The 19418-nt window shown below is 34.4% G+C and overlaps 1 protein-coding gene across 6 annotated transcripts in view; it reads right to left on the bottom strand.

The window, feature by feature from the left end:
* Positions 1-19418, bottom strand: part of ASCC3 (activating signal cointegrator 1 complex subunit 3) — a 261190-nt gene that overhangs the window by 131815 nt on the left and 109957 nt on the right. For all 6 annotated transcript variants that reach the window (XM_021390450.1, XM_021390449.1, XM_021390453.1 and 3 more), the window contains one exon: positions 16471-16542. In XM_021390450.1, coding sequence (XP_021246125.1) covers positions 16471-16542 — 72 coding nt within the window. The remainder of the gene's footprint in view (positions 1-16470; positions 16543-19418) is intronic.

The raw sequence follows: 19418 nt of genomic DNA, 5'->3' as shown, positions 1-19418 counted from the left end.
GTGTAGTATTTGCTTTCTTTAAAAAAAAGTGGAAGGTGAATTTCATAAACTAACAATGTGCAGTGGAATTAATTGACTTTTATGTATGTTATGATCACATATCATCACCTGACTAAATTTTTAATTAAAAATTATTGCATAAGTTGCCAAAAACAAAAATTAATTATCAGTGAGAGGTAGACAGCCAGTCTGATTAAAAAGACTGCTTTGTTAGCTGATTAGAGGTGCACAATCTTATGGATAATATTTACTTGTAATATCTGTAACATCACCAAATTTTTATGAAGAACCAGCCTTAGCTACATGTGAGGCCCTGCTGCATGTTCTTCTTAAAAAAAAAAAAAAGGTAAACATTTACCAAAACATTTACCAAATATGTTGTAAAATGGCAACATAAGATTTTAACAGGTTAATTTAGCCTGTCCTAAGTGTGTCAGCAAATATTCTATTTCCATGGAAAATCTCTGTGCATTAAATTATGCAAATAAGCTAGGAAAAGTAATTTAGAGTAGAGAGAAGCAGTTCCACAGCTACAAGCTGTGTAATTAGATCTGTACTTTGCAGTTCAAAGCTAGCTCTGGTGTATATAGCTCTAGTGCTAAAAGAGTCTGCTGCTGCTCTCCCAAAACCAAACCTTTTAAATGACATAAATACAAAAGAAAGGAAAAGACAAATGTCTCTAGCCATGTTATCTCCCCAGAATTTTCTTAAAGCATTAAACAAATCAACTATTCTCATGAAAGACTTCATTTAAAATTCACTACAGGAAGCACTTGCATTCCCCAGTGCTGCATGTTCCAGGTTGTAATTCCCCTGAAACATGTTTGTGAGTTGCTGTAGCACTGAAAAGTATGTTAGTTAGAATACCCATGAGGACTAATACTACTGTGTTATCAGGGACACATAACTAGACACTATCAGAACTTGTCACATATTCTCTTAGACGAGAAAGAAAAAACACACCACACGTATGCATAACAAAAGTGTCTACAATTAGTTAAGGAATTTATAACCAGATACCTGAAATTCAGAAACCCTTTATTGTGCCTTGGACAGTAAAGACAACTTTTCCTACTGGGAAATGTCACTTTCATAATAGCATTCTCTACAGCAGCTCCTAAATGGTGCATTCACCTCTTGGGAGAAGCACGTTGACTCTCTGAGGCACTTTACAATCTTGTCATTGGAGTGCTGGTCACACTAATGCAAGCATAGGAACATATACTTTATTTTTAGCTTCAAGACATTATTTTGCTTTACCCAGCTAAGTCCTTACAACACATTCTTTTGTTTGTATCCAACTCTTGACTTCAGTATTACTTCTACTAAAAATGAACATCTAGGGACATTGATCGACAGATCAACCTATCCATCCATTTTTTCCCTGAAGGACAGAATGAAGTCTCCCCCAAAGCTTTTACAAAACTCAGTTCCGAATGAAGTTTCTACACTTCTCCCCAAGGAGTGCTGACTACCTCTACCTAGGTTAAAAATGACATCCTTAGCACTTCACTAAATAGAATCGTCACCTGGAAAACTACATACAACTCAATAATGCTTATCCTAATTCTAAGAAATAATAAAACTGCTTACCACTTGTGCTGTGATTTCCCCTCGACTGCCAAGACACAGTTCTAAATTCTACTGTCTAACAGCTACAGAACAAAAAGTATACCTTATGCAAAATATTTATGAGAACAACACATATGGCTCACTAGTAGTTCTTGATCAAAGGTACTCACCACAAAACCAGAATAGCTTGATTACCAGTTCTAAATTAAGGCACAACAGTTTGTATGTATTATTTCCCTTTCCTCTTAGTGAGATGACAATAGTTCATGAGAATCACTATCCAGAACTAGTAACTAAAAGGAGTAAAGTACATGAAATAAAGATTTTTATAAGGTAATACATACTGAAGTTTAAAAAGTTTAATGTACAAATCTTGTTTGCATTTTAGCAGATTTTAATATTTTTTTCATAGTCATAGCTGAACAAACTATGTCACTTGCCAAGGCAACAGAAACAGAATTTAATTTGTTTTAGTACATCTTGGATTTAAGAGAAATACTGATTAAACTTGTATGTGAATTAAGATCTTACAGTTATTATTAAGATCCTTAAGATCTACACTGCAGAAAATGGAAGGGCTACTAAACTGCTTAAAAACTGGTTGTAAATGAGACATTCTGTATACTCTTCCTTTTATATAGAAAATGAATTCTTCTTGACAAGTTGAAAGCAGACTGCATTTACTCATCATGGCAAAGTAAACCATATACATTAGAATTTCACTCCCACTCTAGGGTTCAGAAATACAAAAAAAAATTCAGCAGGAGCAACCACTAAAATAACCCTGCACATTCAAAAATAATGTTCAACAAATTCTGTTAAAGAATAAAGACGCATAACAACATGCAATATTCTAATGGAAAAGATTAATTTATTAACAATAATAAAGAAATCAAACATCTCATCAACTAATCAATACTGTAACGCAATATAATCTACTTCAAACTCTTGATAGATCACCAATAATTGCTGTCTCTTAAGTTTTAATTGTCCACTCATACTACTTCTGATCAGTCCTGTTTAAAAAAAACAACTAGGACTTCTGACAAAATCTCAATGGAACCTAATAAAAATAATATCTACTTAATATCGCTATTTATCTAATTATATTTCTATTTAGATATATCAGCATTTAAGAATATTAAAACCTATTTTAAAGAGATTTTTACTATCATAATGCGTAACTGCTCATCTTTCTAATGATAACAATTCTACTTTCTTAATTCTCTGCAAGAAAGACATCTGCCTATAATTATTTTTTATATTTGTTTTAACATTTTTCACTTAAGATACGCCTACCCTAATGAATACTAGATTGTATAGTTCAATCTCTTTTTTGTTACTGCTCATGTAATTCTAGGTTAGAAGCTAAGATAAGGACATTATATTGGAACAACTTCATTTTCTTCCTCTGCCATTCTTTCATGTCTCCTACACTTTATATCCACCCATATAAAAAGATTCTACTATTATACACATTCAGAAATGCTTTAACATCTTTCATGCTAGATTTCATTTCTGTTATATTTCCCCTACATAAAGCCAGGGCATCTATTCCTACCCACCTGCTTGTTCTTCCCATGCTTGGAAGTGTTTTCCAGAATTATTTTCACCACTGCTTTTCCAAATATTCAAGAGACTGACCAATAGCTCCCCAGATTTTCCTTTTTGTCCTTTTCGAATATAGGCATGACATTTCATAGAATCATAAAGGTTGGAAAGATCAGTAAGATCACCTAGTCCAACAGTCAACCCGCCACTACCATATTGCTAAACGATGTCACTCAATGCAACATCTACCCATTTTTTGAAAACCTCCAGGGACAGTGACTCCACCACCTCCCTGGGCAGCCTGATCCAATGCCTCACCGCACCTTCTGAGGAGAATTTTTTCCTAATATCCAATCTGAACCTCCCCTGGCATTTGCTCTCTTTCAGCCCTCAGGAACCTCCACTAAGACCAAGTTGGTCTTTAAAAGATCAACATAACATTGAGTATTTGTGGGTGAATCCCATCAGGTTGCACAGACTTATAAAAGGCTGAGTGAAAGGTAAGTCTGCTCCAAACTTTCCCATTTGTTTCAGGGACTTGTCATTCCTGAAGGCAAATCTTATCATCAAAGACAAAGATGAAGAGGGCATTGAGTAGGCTTCTCTATACCCTTTGTCACCAAGACTCCTGCCCCATTCAGCAGACAGCCCTCATCTTCCCTAGACTTCCTTCTCCTATTGTGGTACTTCTGGAATACCTTTCTCCTGCCCTTTACCATCTCTAGCCAGATTCACCTCCAGGTAGGATTTGTCTTTCCTAACCTTACTCCAACAAGCAAAGACAGTGCTTTCACATTCCTCTTGAGTCTCCTGGCCCTAGTTTAATCTCCTCTATGCTTCCTTTTATTATTTTAGTTTTTTTTTTTTCCAGAAGTTTCTTGCTCATCCATGCTAGCCTTACATCATCTTTGCTTGTTTTCCTGCACACTGGGATGGATCATTCTTGAGCTTGGCAGATGTGACCCCTGAAAACGAACCAGCTGTTCTGGACACTTCTCTTCAGAGCCATCTTTCATAGAATTCTTCCAAGCAGATCTTGAAGAAGCCAAAATATGCTTCCTCAAAGCCTAAGTCTGTGCTTTTTGCCTTGTTGTCTCCATTAGACTCCTGAGTGACAAGATTTCCTAGTACATCTCAGCACAAGGTCCAGCAGAGTGTTAACACTCTTCAACTCCTCAATTACCTGTGCTAGAATTTATCACTAATACACTGCAGAAACTTCTGGGATTGATTTTGCCTTGTTGTATTGACTCTCCAGAAGGTAGTGGGGTGGTAAAGACCTCAGAAAGACCATGGACTGTGGATATGAAACTACTTCTGCTTTTTTGAAGAAGACTGTAGCTACTTCTTTTTCCTGGACAGCAGGTCTGTAGTAAACTCCTGCAACAATATTGCACATGCCTGTCTACTCACTATTCCTACTCGTAAGTTCTCAGGTGGACCACCGTCCATTTCTAAGCTGAGTTCCAGGTATCCTTGCTGAGCTCTCACATACAAGCAAAATCCGTGCTACACTGACCTGCTCTTGTTAAAGAGCCTGTTCCCATCTATTGCAGCACTTCGTTTGTGTGAGCTCTCTGATCTCAATGAGATCTGAGTTTCTGGATGCAGATCCCTTATTTCTCCTTTTCGTTCAACACACAGAAGTGTACAAGCAATTCAGAGAGGCACCAGCTGTGGTGATGCAAAGCACGATATAGTATTTTCTGCCACAACGTGGAAATGAAACTATTAGGGGCATGGTGTCACTTCCATTCAAGGCTATGGTTAAAACAGTTTTGGACCCAGAAGGTTTTACATTAAGCCTCTAGCATTAGAATGATAGATAGTATGATAAGACAAAACCTCTACATTGAACAAACAGACTGGGTACGCAGCATCGCTAACAAAAAGATGCTTCTTAATAAAAAGTATTTAACCATATGAAACTTTATGAAAATCATAAAGTTCAAAATCCTTTAAAGATTTGGAACAGTAACATATTTTTCATTTATGTATGTTGATTGGTTTATGGTTGATTTAGAATTTTTAAATTACTGTTAAAATGAATTACTTTAAAAACTGCGAACACTTGTATTTATGATTTTGCTTTTTATTTTGATTTACATAGAATGCTCAGTTATGGAATCAGTGGTAAACTATGGATTTCTGGATACTGAAGGAAATCCTCTTCGGAACAATGTAACAGGATTTATGCTATCTTCAATTTGAAGCCTTAGTCAAATATATTTAAACTGTAGGTAAGTGAATACTTAGTTCAAATTAATTTTATTTCCATGCATTTCAGGGCAATTTATTTTACCTTTATTACGTTTATATTGTAACAGATCACTCTTCAAACCGAAACAAAAGCACAAACAGAAACACTCTGAGTCAAAGGGAGAAGAAGGTGAAAGATGAAAACATTCGTGACCTTGATATACTAAGCCTAGAAATGCCTAATACAGAAAAAAATTGTTCCAAAACATGTTATTTCTGCAAAACAGTACGAAGAGTTAACCTTACAGAATGCAGAGCAAAAATGTACAGAATGAAAATTGAAGTAGAAGGCAAATTATTCTCTAAGACAAACAATACTTTACTGACTCCTACAGGTAGTAGAAATTATTTTGGATTTTAATTGACAGGATAGAAATAGATATAGCAAGATCTATTCTTGTATAGAAAATTAAGCAAGAACAGCTAGTCCATTACCATGCAAATATATGTCATTAGGCAGCTAACAATTGCATTTTTACAGATGCCAATGGTCTTGAATGACAATTGTTATTCAAAATTGTGCACAGCTTTTCACTGCATCTTTTTTTAGCAAAACAAGATCATGCAAGAATTTCTTTCAAGCATTTCCTTTTGTCCTGGCCTGACATCAGCTGTTCTGACTTCACAAAATATATATGTTTCTATGTTTTTTCCTTAAAATAAATTCTATTTTTGTCAACTATCACCTTAGAACAACAGTTGTAAAGCCTATTCTTTTATGTTTCTAAAATTACATTTACTTAAATATACACTGTCTATAATATGTAAGAATAACTCAGGAACTAGCAGTAGTATGCAAATTCTACTCAGGAAAGGAACAAAGGGGATACTGGATACCTACTGCCATACTTTTTACTCGAGTAAATAAAGAGTAAATTATCAAGTCAACTCATATACTTTCTCATCTTGTAAGAGTCAATAAAATAAATAAGTCTAATGAACAATTAAAGAACAGAATAATCAGTTTTTCTAGCTTATTTCTTGTCAGAGTTGTTTAAAAACATATTGCTATGCAGAAATTTCCCCCTAACCCCACCCATAACAACAGGTTTTCTAAACCAGAGAAGAAACAACTTCAAGTATTAAGCAATGTTTTTAATACAAAGTTTAATAAAGTTACAAAGAATTTAAATGATGCGGTACTTTATGAACAGTAGTAAACTGCTAAAGTAATTAGATGTACCTCGTAAACCCTATTCTATATACCTAGATCTTCTTAAGGTGTCATATCCTAAATAAGAAAATTATAAATACTTCATGATTAAGGATATGACAGTACATATGAATGTAACATATTCTGGAATCATCTGGAATCATCATATTCTGGAATCATCACTAATTACAAAGAAACTATCAATGCCAAAGAACTATGTACGTAAGAAATACTGTTCTGGAAAGTGAAAACAAATATAAAATCTAAAGGAATTTCCTGATGCACATTAACATCTTAATAAAGAATTTTTATTTCCTATCCTCACTGACTCCTTCAAAATGACATATTTTCAACAGCATCCTGTATTTTAAATTGAAACACCAATGAAATTTCTATGGGATTCTTTGGTGACATCTATTAAAAAGTCTATGATAGGCATCACGTCTTGTCAGAGAGTAGTTATTTTGTTACATTTTGCATAATTTACAAAAATTTTTTATGATAGTTAGGATGCTTGTTAGCTGATACTGTCTATTACATTAAACACACTGACTTCTTCAAGAACTACAGTAAGCATTAATTTTCAAAAGCTTCAGTCCACTGCCTATCCTCAACATTTCTTCTTCATTATCATTTAACCTTGTCATTAAATTCCTTCTGAAGAACAATACAGAGCTAATAGGAATCCACAGACCTTACCTCCCACAATCTTCTAGACCACTCATAGTCTGCAGCCCTGTGTTTGAAACAGAGCTGTTAACCTAGAACTAGTAGAACTTACAACATTAGGCTGCAAGAATGATCTAGCTGCCTGTATCACAGCTGTAAGTGGAAGGACAGAGCTGGTAACACGCCAGTTGCACATCTGTAACTTAACACTCAAATCATCCACAAAAGACAAGATTGCTCATGATAGTAAGTTGTAGAGTAACTATACATTATTTCATTTGAAGATAAATTTTAGGCTATGAGGAGTTTGGAATTAAATTTGATTTTTGTGATTCAGTGTACACTCATTAATATCAGAAGAAGAGAAATTCTAAATAGGAGCAACTGCTACCTAAAGCAGTTGTATTTCAAAGCTACACAGCGATGTCTGTGTTTGTGATTAGAGACGTACCAAATAATTCGTGAACTCATAATGATTGGAAGAAAAATAAATTTGTGCTTTTGGTCTTTGTAATTTAATAGTGAACATCTGAGTGCAAATATACAGACAATTTACTATGTAAACAGAGACATATATGCAAAAATCAGCATGAGGCACACAAATACAGTACGCAAACATTTAGAAGACTATCAAATTGAAGAGTTAAGAGTTATCACGTGCATAACTTGTTACAGCATCCATTTGCAGCCATTTCTCAGCTGTTCATATAGGCAGCTGACAGGATAGTAAATGTTTAAAGCCAAAGAGATTTGGCTAGAAAATATAATGGAAAAATGATACCTACATCTCATTTGACAATAGCATGAAACATCTGGTACATAAAATTTTTGAAGTGTATCATCTACATGGCTAGCAGACCAAATTAGGATTTTTAATTAAAGTAAGATAGAAAGTTTTATTTATTCAGGCATAAGATTATAATAACAATCATATCCTTAAAATTGCAAAAGGCTGTTATCATGAAGTGCATAAATAAATTATGAAATTGCAGAACATAAAAATCCCTTGATTAGTTGATCTGTTATTTAGTTAAAGAAATCACACATACTAATGGCCCCTAATTGTGCAGAAACTACACAGGATCCAATCTTCAATTAATCAGCTGACATGGAAATAATATCTAAAGAGACTAGCCATAATCTTGCCAGGCCATTTACTTTACCACTTCATACTTATTTATGTGTGCATATACAAACAGTATCTACATGTATTCAAATGAGCTGTACCCGGTGATGCAGAAGTGACCTATATAGATAAAAAAACCACAAAAACCACGCAGACTTAAATGAACTTTTTTAGGCTATTAAATAGAAGCCCAGAAAAAAGACCACAACACGACTTGTTAGATAAATAACAAATTTTAACAAATCCAATAACTTTACAGAATTATTTGTCCAAAGAGTGCTATGCACACTACATAGCCCATGAGGAAGACTAAGACAACCTTAATTTTCAAGATACTAAGTTCCTGAGAGACCTCTAAAAAGCAATGTTTTATTAAATCTTATCTTAGGACATAGCTATAAAAGCATTGTCAGCAGTGGCAGTAACCAAGCTTATGAAACTTTTATCTTCCCATGGCTTCTGCAACCAAATAACAGTTGGGAAAATGATAATAAGGAAATTTAATCCATCATTTTCACAGATGAAATTAATACCTGTCAAATTCACTTCTGACAATTTAATATAATAGATTAAGAATAACTACTCAGTCTTTCTTTTTTGGTTTAAGACAGCATTTTAACAAAAATAAGCTGACACTTCTTAGTACTGCAAAGTTGAAGTCAATTATTGTAAATAGAGAACAATTACAAACAGAGAATCTTTTATAGGCAATAAATAGCACATAAACAGTTTTGACTATATAAATTCAAGCCTAATCTGTTTTTGACCTGTGATATCAACAATATCAATTTGAAAGAATAAAGTATTAATAACTCGTGCAAAACTATTAAATTTTTTTCTACAATTTTAAGAAGTACATAGATAGTATCTCAATATTATTTCTAATGAGCTAAATGCAGAACAGTGGTACAGTACATTTAAACTAAATATGTAAATTCTAATTAATACAACAAGTTTGATATCTACATAACTGCATACTAACCATACATTAAGAATTTAACAAATATCACGGCTGCACTCTGCACATTAAAAAAACACCCACATTTCATTTTACAAGATAAATAGCAAAGATGCCATAGGTATGTATATCAGATGCAGTTGCCACAATATTGTAAAAAATGGCAACTGTAAAATGGTAACTGAGACAGAAGCCAGCAAAGCATAAGAAACTTGTTCAAGTAGAAGAGCAAAAGCTCAGGCACTGACAAGAAGGTAATTGGAAAAAAAATCAAACACACACCTTTCTTCAAAAGATTGTTAAGAACAGTGAACTGAAATAAGCAGAAAATGCGTAGAGTGAAGATCACCGCTCACAACGCATCTAGAATGGATGGTTCTGTCTATGGCTGTTCTTTTTTTTTTTTTTTTTTTTTTAAAAAAAAAAAAAAAAAGCTTTCCTTCCCATTTTCAGTCCCAGAAGTAAAGCTTCTCACATTCTAAATTCATCTCTCCACTGCTTTTCAGTTCCTACAGGCACATGAGTTCATAAAAGATATGGGATAAAATGTAGTAATACTACATATTTATGTTGTGATGAGCCTTTCAATAGCTATTTGCTGTTGCAAAAATCCACATTCTTTGCAACAGACAACCTGGGCATCTTTGGCCAGCAGAAAAGCTCTTCCTTGCATACTGAAACTATTTCTTCTAGACCCGTGATAACTACTCACTACTGAAGTACTGACACCTTGAGCATCAATGCTTGCACAGGCAGAAGGTTGAGTGAGAACCACAGAAAGATTTCAGAGCTTCCACTGAACAGCTACTTTTTGTTATGAATTGAAAATACTATGTTCAGTAAGAAAAAACTTCCAAGGAGTTTCACTGAGTACCAGAGCTGCTGAAAGAAAAGTTAAAACAGATAATATATCATTTGAGAGTTGCACAGAAAATTATCAAAAGCAGTGGAAAATGAAACACTCATTTTCTTAAAAATGGACAAAAAATTTCAGTAGATGGGAGAATGCCAAAGGTACTCCAAAATGAAAACTGTAATAAACAACTGAAACGGCAAATTAGCAAAGTGCATTAGGCAAGGAACCAAGACTGAAACTCAGATATCTGTGGCTGAAGATAAAACGGAGTAACAGAGTTCTGAAGTTTAGGAAGAAAACAAATCGAAACAGATAGGAAAGCAAGATGCTAAGAGTAAATGCAAGAGACCTGCTGAAACCACATCAAGGGCAAAGAGAACATGCGACTTCTTTTGAAGGTATAAGTAGAATCAAAGAGAATCAACTATGAAAAAAAAAGAAGAAAAGGTTGCAGAAACACAAGAGATGAGTAGTTTGGGGAATGTAGCAAAAGCATGAGGGGTTTACAAGTGCTGCTTGAGGAAGCACTTTCTCTGAAATCTTTCAAGGAATTTCAGCAACTCTCATTCTAATTCACAATGTAAAAAATTAAATCTTACGTAATTTCAGCTTTTTAGAGGCTCTTCACCTTACACATAAAATAAAGTGAAAGGTTATTATGAATTAACAAAATTCATAGCAGCAAAAATGTTTAAGAGGTGATGGGACAATGACAGAAACATATGATCAACACTCTTTGCATCCAAGGCAGTGGGACAAAACAGCAAAAGGATAATAACAGCAGAATATACACTAGAAGTGAGCCAATAAAGCAACAGAGATGGCCAGAGTCAAGAAGAGTTATTTCCCTCAGACGCTATCTTAAAAAACTGAGCCTTGGGAAGTGCACCAATTTAATATTTTTGGAGAATGCAACATAGTGTAGTTAAAAGCATACATTTCTGAGGTGAAAAAAATCTTAAAAACATTATGTTATTCCTCAAAACTCCTAAAAGCACTGTATTATTTCTCAAAGCATACAATGACAAGGGTTATTTCCACCTCATACATTGTGAAGATAAGAACAGTAGGACATGCATTGTTTGAAACTGGATAGCAAAGCAATATTTCACTTTATTATAAAAACGATGTTGATACGTATCGTATTCAGTCCCTGTCTTTGCTGACCTTGGGAGGTTTTCTGCAGGCTGCCTCAGAAAGGTGCTGCCCACTCTCCAGAACTCCCTGGCATTAGATGTCCTTCTCACATGTCTGTAAAATGTTAAGAAGCTTTTTCAGCTCCATAGCTGAACTAATGCTGTTAATGCCTGTGATTCACTCCTGCTGACTGTCTGACAAGAGAGAGCTATAATCAGCTGAGGGAATGATAACTTTGGATGAGGCAGTCTTTGAGTGAATGGTATCCCTCAGTTATCCTAGAAAAACATTGGCAGAAATACTCTACCTCTAATTGAGTATGGGGTCACATTCTCCAATAAACAGTGTGCATTATCACTTTTTTCCCCCTTTGTTTAAAGGTCCTTTGGTTTACTAAGAGCTAGAAATACAACTCAAAAGTGTAAATCAGTCCAAGAGGCTCTAACATACTTGTAGATAATATAAGAACATAGCAAATTAAAAAAAATGACATTAAAATAAATATTCACCAGATTGTACCAAGCACAGAAGGACACTGAAAAAAAGTTAAAAAGAGTTAAAATCAAATCTCACCTAACATAGTCTTAAGAGGTAGGATTTCATAGAGAAATATCCTAATGAAGATCTACATTGTTAGTAAGGCTACAAAAAAAGCACACTGACATTAAAAGCACCTGGAAACCTTTTCTGATATTCTTCAGTCATCACAAAGCGTTTCTATAACAAAATCCCCAGAAAACTCAGTAGGGCAAGCCATTTATCATTACATCTTTTGTCAAGTTGAACAAGAGGAGAGTTGTGCTGTAAGACAAATGTTACAGCTTCAGTTGCATTTGGTAATTCAAAGTGAAGCCTACAAATGAGATATCTCATTAGTTTGAGCAGATGGATCAAAATTAAAGGCTGAATCACCAACTCTTAATTTCCCAGCAGCCAGGAAGAGCATGAAGTCTTGCAGAGTATGATTGTTGAAAAATCAACATAAAAAGATCCTCTCCATCTGTCAAAACACATGCCTGTAGAATGCAGCTACCTCCCACCACCCTTAGTTTTAAAAATGAAAACACACATACATCTACTAAAACACATGAACATACCACTTCAGTCAAACCTCAGACTATGCCCTATGACAGAGGCACATCAGCATGACTTCCATACGACTAAATGACTCCTTTTCAGCATGTTAGAATTCTTTCAAAATTAGATAACTGAACAGGATGTAAACAAAAAACTACTGAATTTAATTTGTTAAGACATTCAAAAGACTAGTAAAAATCTTAAAAGAGACAACATTTGATGGCCACTGGGAGTGTGCATTAACTCATGGAACTTGAGACAACATATTTTTCTCTGATTCTGGTATTTCTTGCACATAAGATAGAATACTCAGCTTTTCAGTTCTCGAGAGCAACGCTAATGAGATCGATGCCTGTCACATATTACTGCCTCAATAGTTACAAAATTCCAACCATTTATTGAATTCCATATAAAAACACAACCGCTGTGGAAATTTTTCTAAGTACTGAGGGAGATGGTATGTACCTCATGAAGATAGAAAGGCCAAGTGCAATGTCCTGTGCATGGGCCAAGGAAATCCTTGCCCCAGAACAAGAAAGACACAGAGCTGCTGGATTGGGTCACACAGCCACAAAGATAATCAGAGGGCTGGAGCGCCTTTCCTATGAAGAAAGGTTGAGGGAGCTGGGCTTGCTCAGTCTGGTGAAGAGAAGGCTCCAGAGAGACCATATTGCAGCCTTCCAGTACTTGAAAGGAGCTTGTAAACAGGAGGAAGGCTGACTTTTTACACAGGCAGATAGTGATAAGCAGATAGTGATAGGACAAGGAAGCATTCTTTTAAACTAAGAGGGGAGATTTACATTAGATGTTAAGAAGAAATTCTTTACTCAGAGTGTGGTGAGGCACTGGAACAGGCTGCCCAGAAAAACTGTGGATGCCTCATCCCTGGAAGTGTTCAAGGCTAGGCTGAACTGGGCTTTGAGCAACCTGATCTAGTCAGTGGTGTCTCTGCAGGGGGGCCATGGGGTTGTAACTGTATGGTTTTCATAGTCCCTTCCAACTCAAACAATTCTATAATTCTGCGATTTTTCTTAGAAGAATATTTAGAAACAACCAATTTTGTTAAAAAGCAAATAAACTTTACACATACACAGAATTTAAATAAGCACAAGTTTAAAGGATAACTTGAAAAAACTAGGAAAGGTTACAGGACAGGATGGTAACAGACTACAGTAAAACTGGACAAAAGACAATAGATTTCTAAAGACCAAGTAAATCAGAAAAAGGTGATAACTTCAGAATATCAAATGCTATTTGCAAAATTATTTGAAGACACTATGGAAAATCTTTCTAGCACAGTACTCATACTTCACTATGGACTAAGTATTTCTATGCAGATATATCTGGCTGTAATATATTTTTGTTAAAGAAACAAACATCTGCAGTTGGTATAATGGACAGATAATTGAAGTATACTCATTAAAAGAAAAAATCCCTCATTTTTTCTATACAATTCAATATTACAAATGATAATTAATAGCATCATACAGTGAGATGATACTTTTAGTTCTGTATTGTCAAAGATTGAATACCAGTGTCTTCATTTCAGGATATGAATGTTAGTTTCATAAGTGTAAAGACAAATATGTTTTCAATAATTTGAAAAAAAACCAACAAAAAACTCCAATGTAATTGGTAGGTACATGAATGTGTAAGAGTTCTGTAACATAGTTCAAATGTTGTTCCTTCTTGATATACACATCTGTTCTTGATACAATTGCTCTAAATTATCATTAAACATTACTATAACTTTTTGAAATGCTGCATTTACATTTTTTTTACTGAATTCAGCTTGCATATATATATTCAGCACATTTAAATAAATTTTTACACTGAATTATCATCAAAGAACAGCATTTGTACTGAATTTTTGCTGTCAGCAAGCTATTCTGTCTTCATCAATTTAAGTGGCATATTTACCACAGGCTACTTATACTCAGTATGTATTGTACTCAGAACAAACATTTTCAAGCAAAGAAAATGCTTAACATTCACAATCAAGTGAATCAAATCAACCAAACCATTCTGAAATCAAACAGTTTTTTATACAATAAAGGAAATGACACTTCTGCTTTGTCTGAAAATACACTGCTTATTTGGTTGTTGGCTTGAAATACAATTTTCAGAAGGTGAGATCAACAATTGCCTCAGCCAGTGAAACTGTAACGTTATGGAGACTAAAGTTTTTCACTTGACCTCTTCTAGCTGTAGCACACACCTTAAAACAGTTGTGCGTTCAGTTGCTCAGGAGCTAAAACCATTATCAGGAAAAGCTGTGCAAAGTACAAAATATCTGTGAGAATTAAATGAAGTATTGTATTTGAGCTTTATTTTATTTTTTAAAGTACTATTATACATGCTTATAGCTATTTTTTCCCTTGGTGTAAAGAGAAGAGAGGGGAAGAAAGGTGCAATAAATATTCTGAAACAGCATACAACTTCCTGCCTGAAATGTAAGATATGTTACTTATTTAGACATAATGGCTTAAAGAAACTGCTACTTATAGGTTCTTCTATAGCAAGTAAAAATACAGAAGAAAACATAAGAAGTAAAATACAAGCACCTAAACCTACCTCAGTGTAAGGAATTTGGTAAGATATGTACACAATAGACTACGAGGAAAAAATAAACTAAAGTTTCTTTGGTGCTGCCAACAAATTTTGTTAATAATCTTAATTCAGGCAAGCATCAGCATTTCTGTATACAATTTTCACGATTTTGTGAACACTTTCTCGAACGTAGCACCAGTAGCAGAGACAAGAGAAGGTAAGTGGAACAATGATGTTAAGCTAGAGGGAGCAGGAAGACTAAGCTGTTGCTGAAGAACTTTTCCTAAAAGTAATAAACCAACTGTTCAACTTTTAAAATAACACCATAATCTGAAATTTCTATGAAACAGGAAAAAATGTGCAGTTCTTAGCATTTCTGTTTGTAAGTTTCCTTCTTTTATACATAGATTCAAAGAATCACAGAACCATAGGAGTTGGAAGGGACCTCTGGAGATCGTCTAATAGAACTCTCCTGTTAAAGTAGGTTCCCTACAGTAGGTTGCACAGGAAAGTGTCCGGGTGGGATTTAAATATCTCCAGAGCAGGATATTACAAAACCTCCCGGGGCAGCCTGTTTCACTGCTCTGCAAACCTCAAAGTAAAGAAGATTTTTCTCATGTTCATATGGAAATTCCTGAGTCACAGTTTGTGGCCGTTGTCCCTTGTCCCATTGCTTGGCACCACCAAAGAAAAGAGCCTGGCCCCATCCATTTGACACTTGCCCCATTCAGCTGACACTTTGATCATGCTTTATAAGCATAAGATTCTTGATTACTTTGAAAAAAAGGTTCTTCAAGGATCATATAGCACTAGAAATTGTTCCCGCTCTGAACATGTGCCATACCCGTCACAACTACTGCCTCTCACACCTCTATATTTGCAAAAATCTAATAAAAAAAGGGACACTGTGTGGGGTGATATACGAGCACAATAATAACAGAATGATAAGCTTTTCAGGCACATGAGATAAACCCACCATCTTAGTGCAAGGGAATGTCAGATTTGAAAATTCACTGCAGAAACCATTACTGAAGAGCAAAATGAAAGATAACTTCCTTTAAGAAAACAAAACACAAAATCAAGGACATTTCAAATGACGTATGTTGAACCCTTGTGTACTATGTCTTGAACAATGCATGACTCTCACTCCTTACTCTCTAACAGAATACACTAGAACTGGAAAGTTAATGGGAAAGGGTGAGAATAACAAATAAGTGCTGCATTTTTATTTTTTATACCATTATAGTCCAAGTCCTCTAAGTACCAGCCTTCTTTGCTTTGTCATTTTAAACAAGAAATATAAATATGCATTAAACTACTTTGAAGGATATATATAAAGAACTTGCACCTTTGATACAAACCAAGATTTCTCAGCCTGTTTTGACTTTCTTTCATGCCAATTCTGTAAGTGTTGTCAAGACTAAAGACCCTTCAAGTGGAGTAACTCAAAATAAAAAAATAAATAAATAAAAAGGAAAAAATATTTTAAACAACTCTATAATGATCAAAACTAATTTCTTTATATGTGTTCCGAATGCAAATTAAAGCAAAAAAATAAATACCTGGTGTCCAGCCATTATTTGCTTCAGTACATTTTCATAACATACTTCATCCATATGATTCAGCTGCTGCACCTGAAAAGTAAACACCATACCTTATATTGAAACATTTCAAATTTTACATATGTTCTATTTTATGTAAACCAAATAATAGTGACCTATGAAAAAGATGTGTTATACAATAAAATTTGCACTATACTGATCTTCATTACTAACAATATTTTATTATTAATAATAATTCACAAATAGGTCATGAAAATAAGCTGACAAAATACAAAAAAGGGCAGTGGATAAAAGTTTATGTGACTTGGTTATTTTTTTTTAAACAATTAAAGAGAGGTAATCCAGTTCTGTTCTTTATCTGTTCCATATATAAGAAATCATACCATTACTGGATGCTGATGGAATAATCCATTCAATACACCACCAAATTCCAAATGAATATTTTTATCTTGTAGTACATAAATACAGCTTTTACACTGCCGATCTACATATCCATGCAACTACTAATTCCTAGCTTTTTGTCACAGAAAAAAGAACTTTGTTCACAGTTGGGTCAGACATGGGAAACAGTGGGACTACCACGTGCAGAGATTCCAATTATGGGTAAATAAAATGCTTCAGAGAGGCTCCAAAATAAAAGATTCTGCTATCTAGAATAGATGAAAGTTGTAAATACATAGCTTTAATAGCTTTAGTGGGAAGGAGAGAATATTCATATTTGCCATCATGCATGAATAATAGTAAAAACATGAGAAAGATGGCAATGTGTGCAAGAGACAAATAGCCAGTCTAATTGGTCTGAAAATGAAAGCTTAGCATTTCAATTAATTATTTTTCAAATAAAAAGTGAAAATTGTTATGGAGAACTGTAAATGAGGAGTGTATAAACACACATAAGGATGTATATACATACAAATACAACTTCATACATTCTTTGCAATTATACATAAAGAGGAAAACACATACACAGAAAAAACCTAACAACTCCAGATATAAATAGATTAATAATATCCAGACTATCTAACATCAGACAAAAAGTCTTTTATTAATTAATAGAAATGGACTGGATGATGCATATATCTGACATTTACAGATCTTCAACTGAAGAAGGCAAATTTTAGTCTTGGTTCCATATGCTGCCAGAGTTTCAAAATACAGAGTTTTAAGAACTTCCCTGGTTAACTTCTATGCATAACAAATACACTAAAAGTTATACAAAATGTGTTCTGCGTATCTAATCCAGAAGAGGGAGAAAACATCATTACAAGTCTCAACTAAGAACACATAACCAATATATAAATGAACTGACATCACAAATAGCTCTGATATTACATATATTCGACAGAATAAAAAAGAACAATTCCTATGTAACACTGAAATGCTAAGTCACCAAAACAAATCTTTAGCTGGCTTTCACAGGCATCTTAAATCATGTTCTGAAGAAAAACTTCAGTACTAGCTTAAGTACCTTCAGCAGAACCGCAGTGAGAAACAGCATCTAAAGCAAGAATTCCCCTCCACTGAGCTCTGCAAGGCTGACTGGGCCTCTTCCAGATGCCCACACTACCACGGAGAAGTAGTCTAGATGTGAGCAGCAGCTCAGAGAGATCTGGAAGCTTTTGCCACAACTTGAGTGAAGCACGTGTCCTATTATACAATAGGACTGCGATAGACAGTCTTTTTAGTGGAATCCAGAACTACAAAGAATAAGCATGCCTTATTTCAGCATGAATTGTTCACAGTGGGATCAGAAGTATTTTGGAAATGAATCAAATTCCTGTATGCTAAAAGCCTGAGAAAATGTGCTGTGTCCATCTGAAATAGCTAAAATGGCTACGATTAAGAGGCTGCTGTTATTGCTGTTGAAGACTTCCCTGCAGTTTGCATATGAGTTGGCAAGTCATTCATCTGCTCCAAATTCTTGGGGAGGTTTTTCAGATGAAAGATGTCAGAAAGCTGTAGCAATGCATCTACTTAAAGGAACAAATGACCTTCTATCTCCTTGATATTTATCAGCACGGATACAGACATAGTATTAACTGGATCTGTTAATGTTCTGTGAGAGCTGTTTTTAATTCTGTGGGTTCTTGCACTGCTTTCCCTCTCTCAGACAGATCAGAAGAATATTGATATAAGTAATCATTTGGCAGGTTCATTATTAACATTATACTGAACAGAATTCTTGGTAAAAAAGGCTTAATACCTCCTACTTCTTGTTTGTTATAAAGTGTATTAACTTGACTGCAAAATGTATTGTACTCTATGAAATCTAGAACGACATTCTTCCAAAAAGCAAAAAGATAAACTCTTGGTCTCTGGCATTAACAAAAGAGTTGTCTTTGTCAGAATAACTACTACCCCCTAATAATAATGTTTATTAATACTGTGGGGTCTTTTTCCTTTTAAGAAAACTAACTGTTTTTTAATCATGTTAAATGCCATAGGATAATTTGCATATTACTCCAATTTTTAAATCAGAGATCCTTCTAAAGTGAGTATAATTAAATGGAGTCTTTATCTTTTTCTTACCATCCAGAGGAAACAAACAAAATAGACGAGTAAGTATTAGGAAAAGTTGGAAGAAAGGCAGCAGCAAATAATAGTGAAGGTACTTGAAACATTAATGAAGGTTAAAATATGCAAATCATGGTAAGCACCATATGGTAAACTATTCTTGTGTGTATAGTCTTTAAATGGCTCCCTATAGTTGTAAACTAAAGTTTCTTTCCTGCATTGCAGATGAAATGAACTACTTAACTAGTAAGAAAAGCAATTTTCATTTTTACAAAAATAAATAAACACTATCATTGATTAAGCTATGAAATTACCTTTTGAACAAAAATGTTTTTATTTCTATTAAACTAAAAGCATAGCAGAATAAGATTTTCCAAAACATCGAGCTATAAAATATTAGACCTCTCTAAGTTACCTAAGCTTTAATTATTGGC

The sequence above is a fragment of the Numida meleagris genome, chromosome 3 (genome assembly GCF_002078875.1).
Source record: "Numida meleagris isolate 19003 breed g44 Domestic line chromosome 3, NumMel1.0, whole genome shotgun sequence".
Taxonomy (NCBI): domain Eukaryota; kingdom Metazoa; phylum Chordata; class Aves; order Galliformes; family Numididae; genus Numida; species Numida meleagris.
The sequence above is the reverse complement of the archived record's forward strand: the minus strand, read 5'-3'. Positions and strand labels throughout refer to the sequence as shown.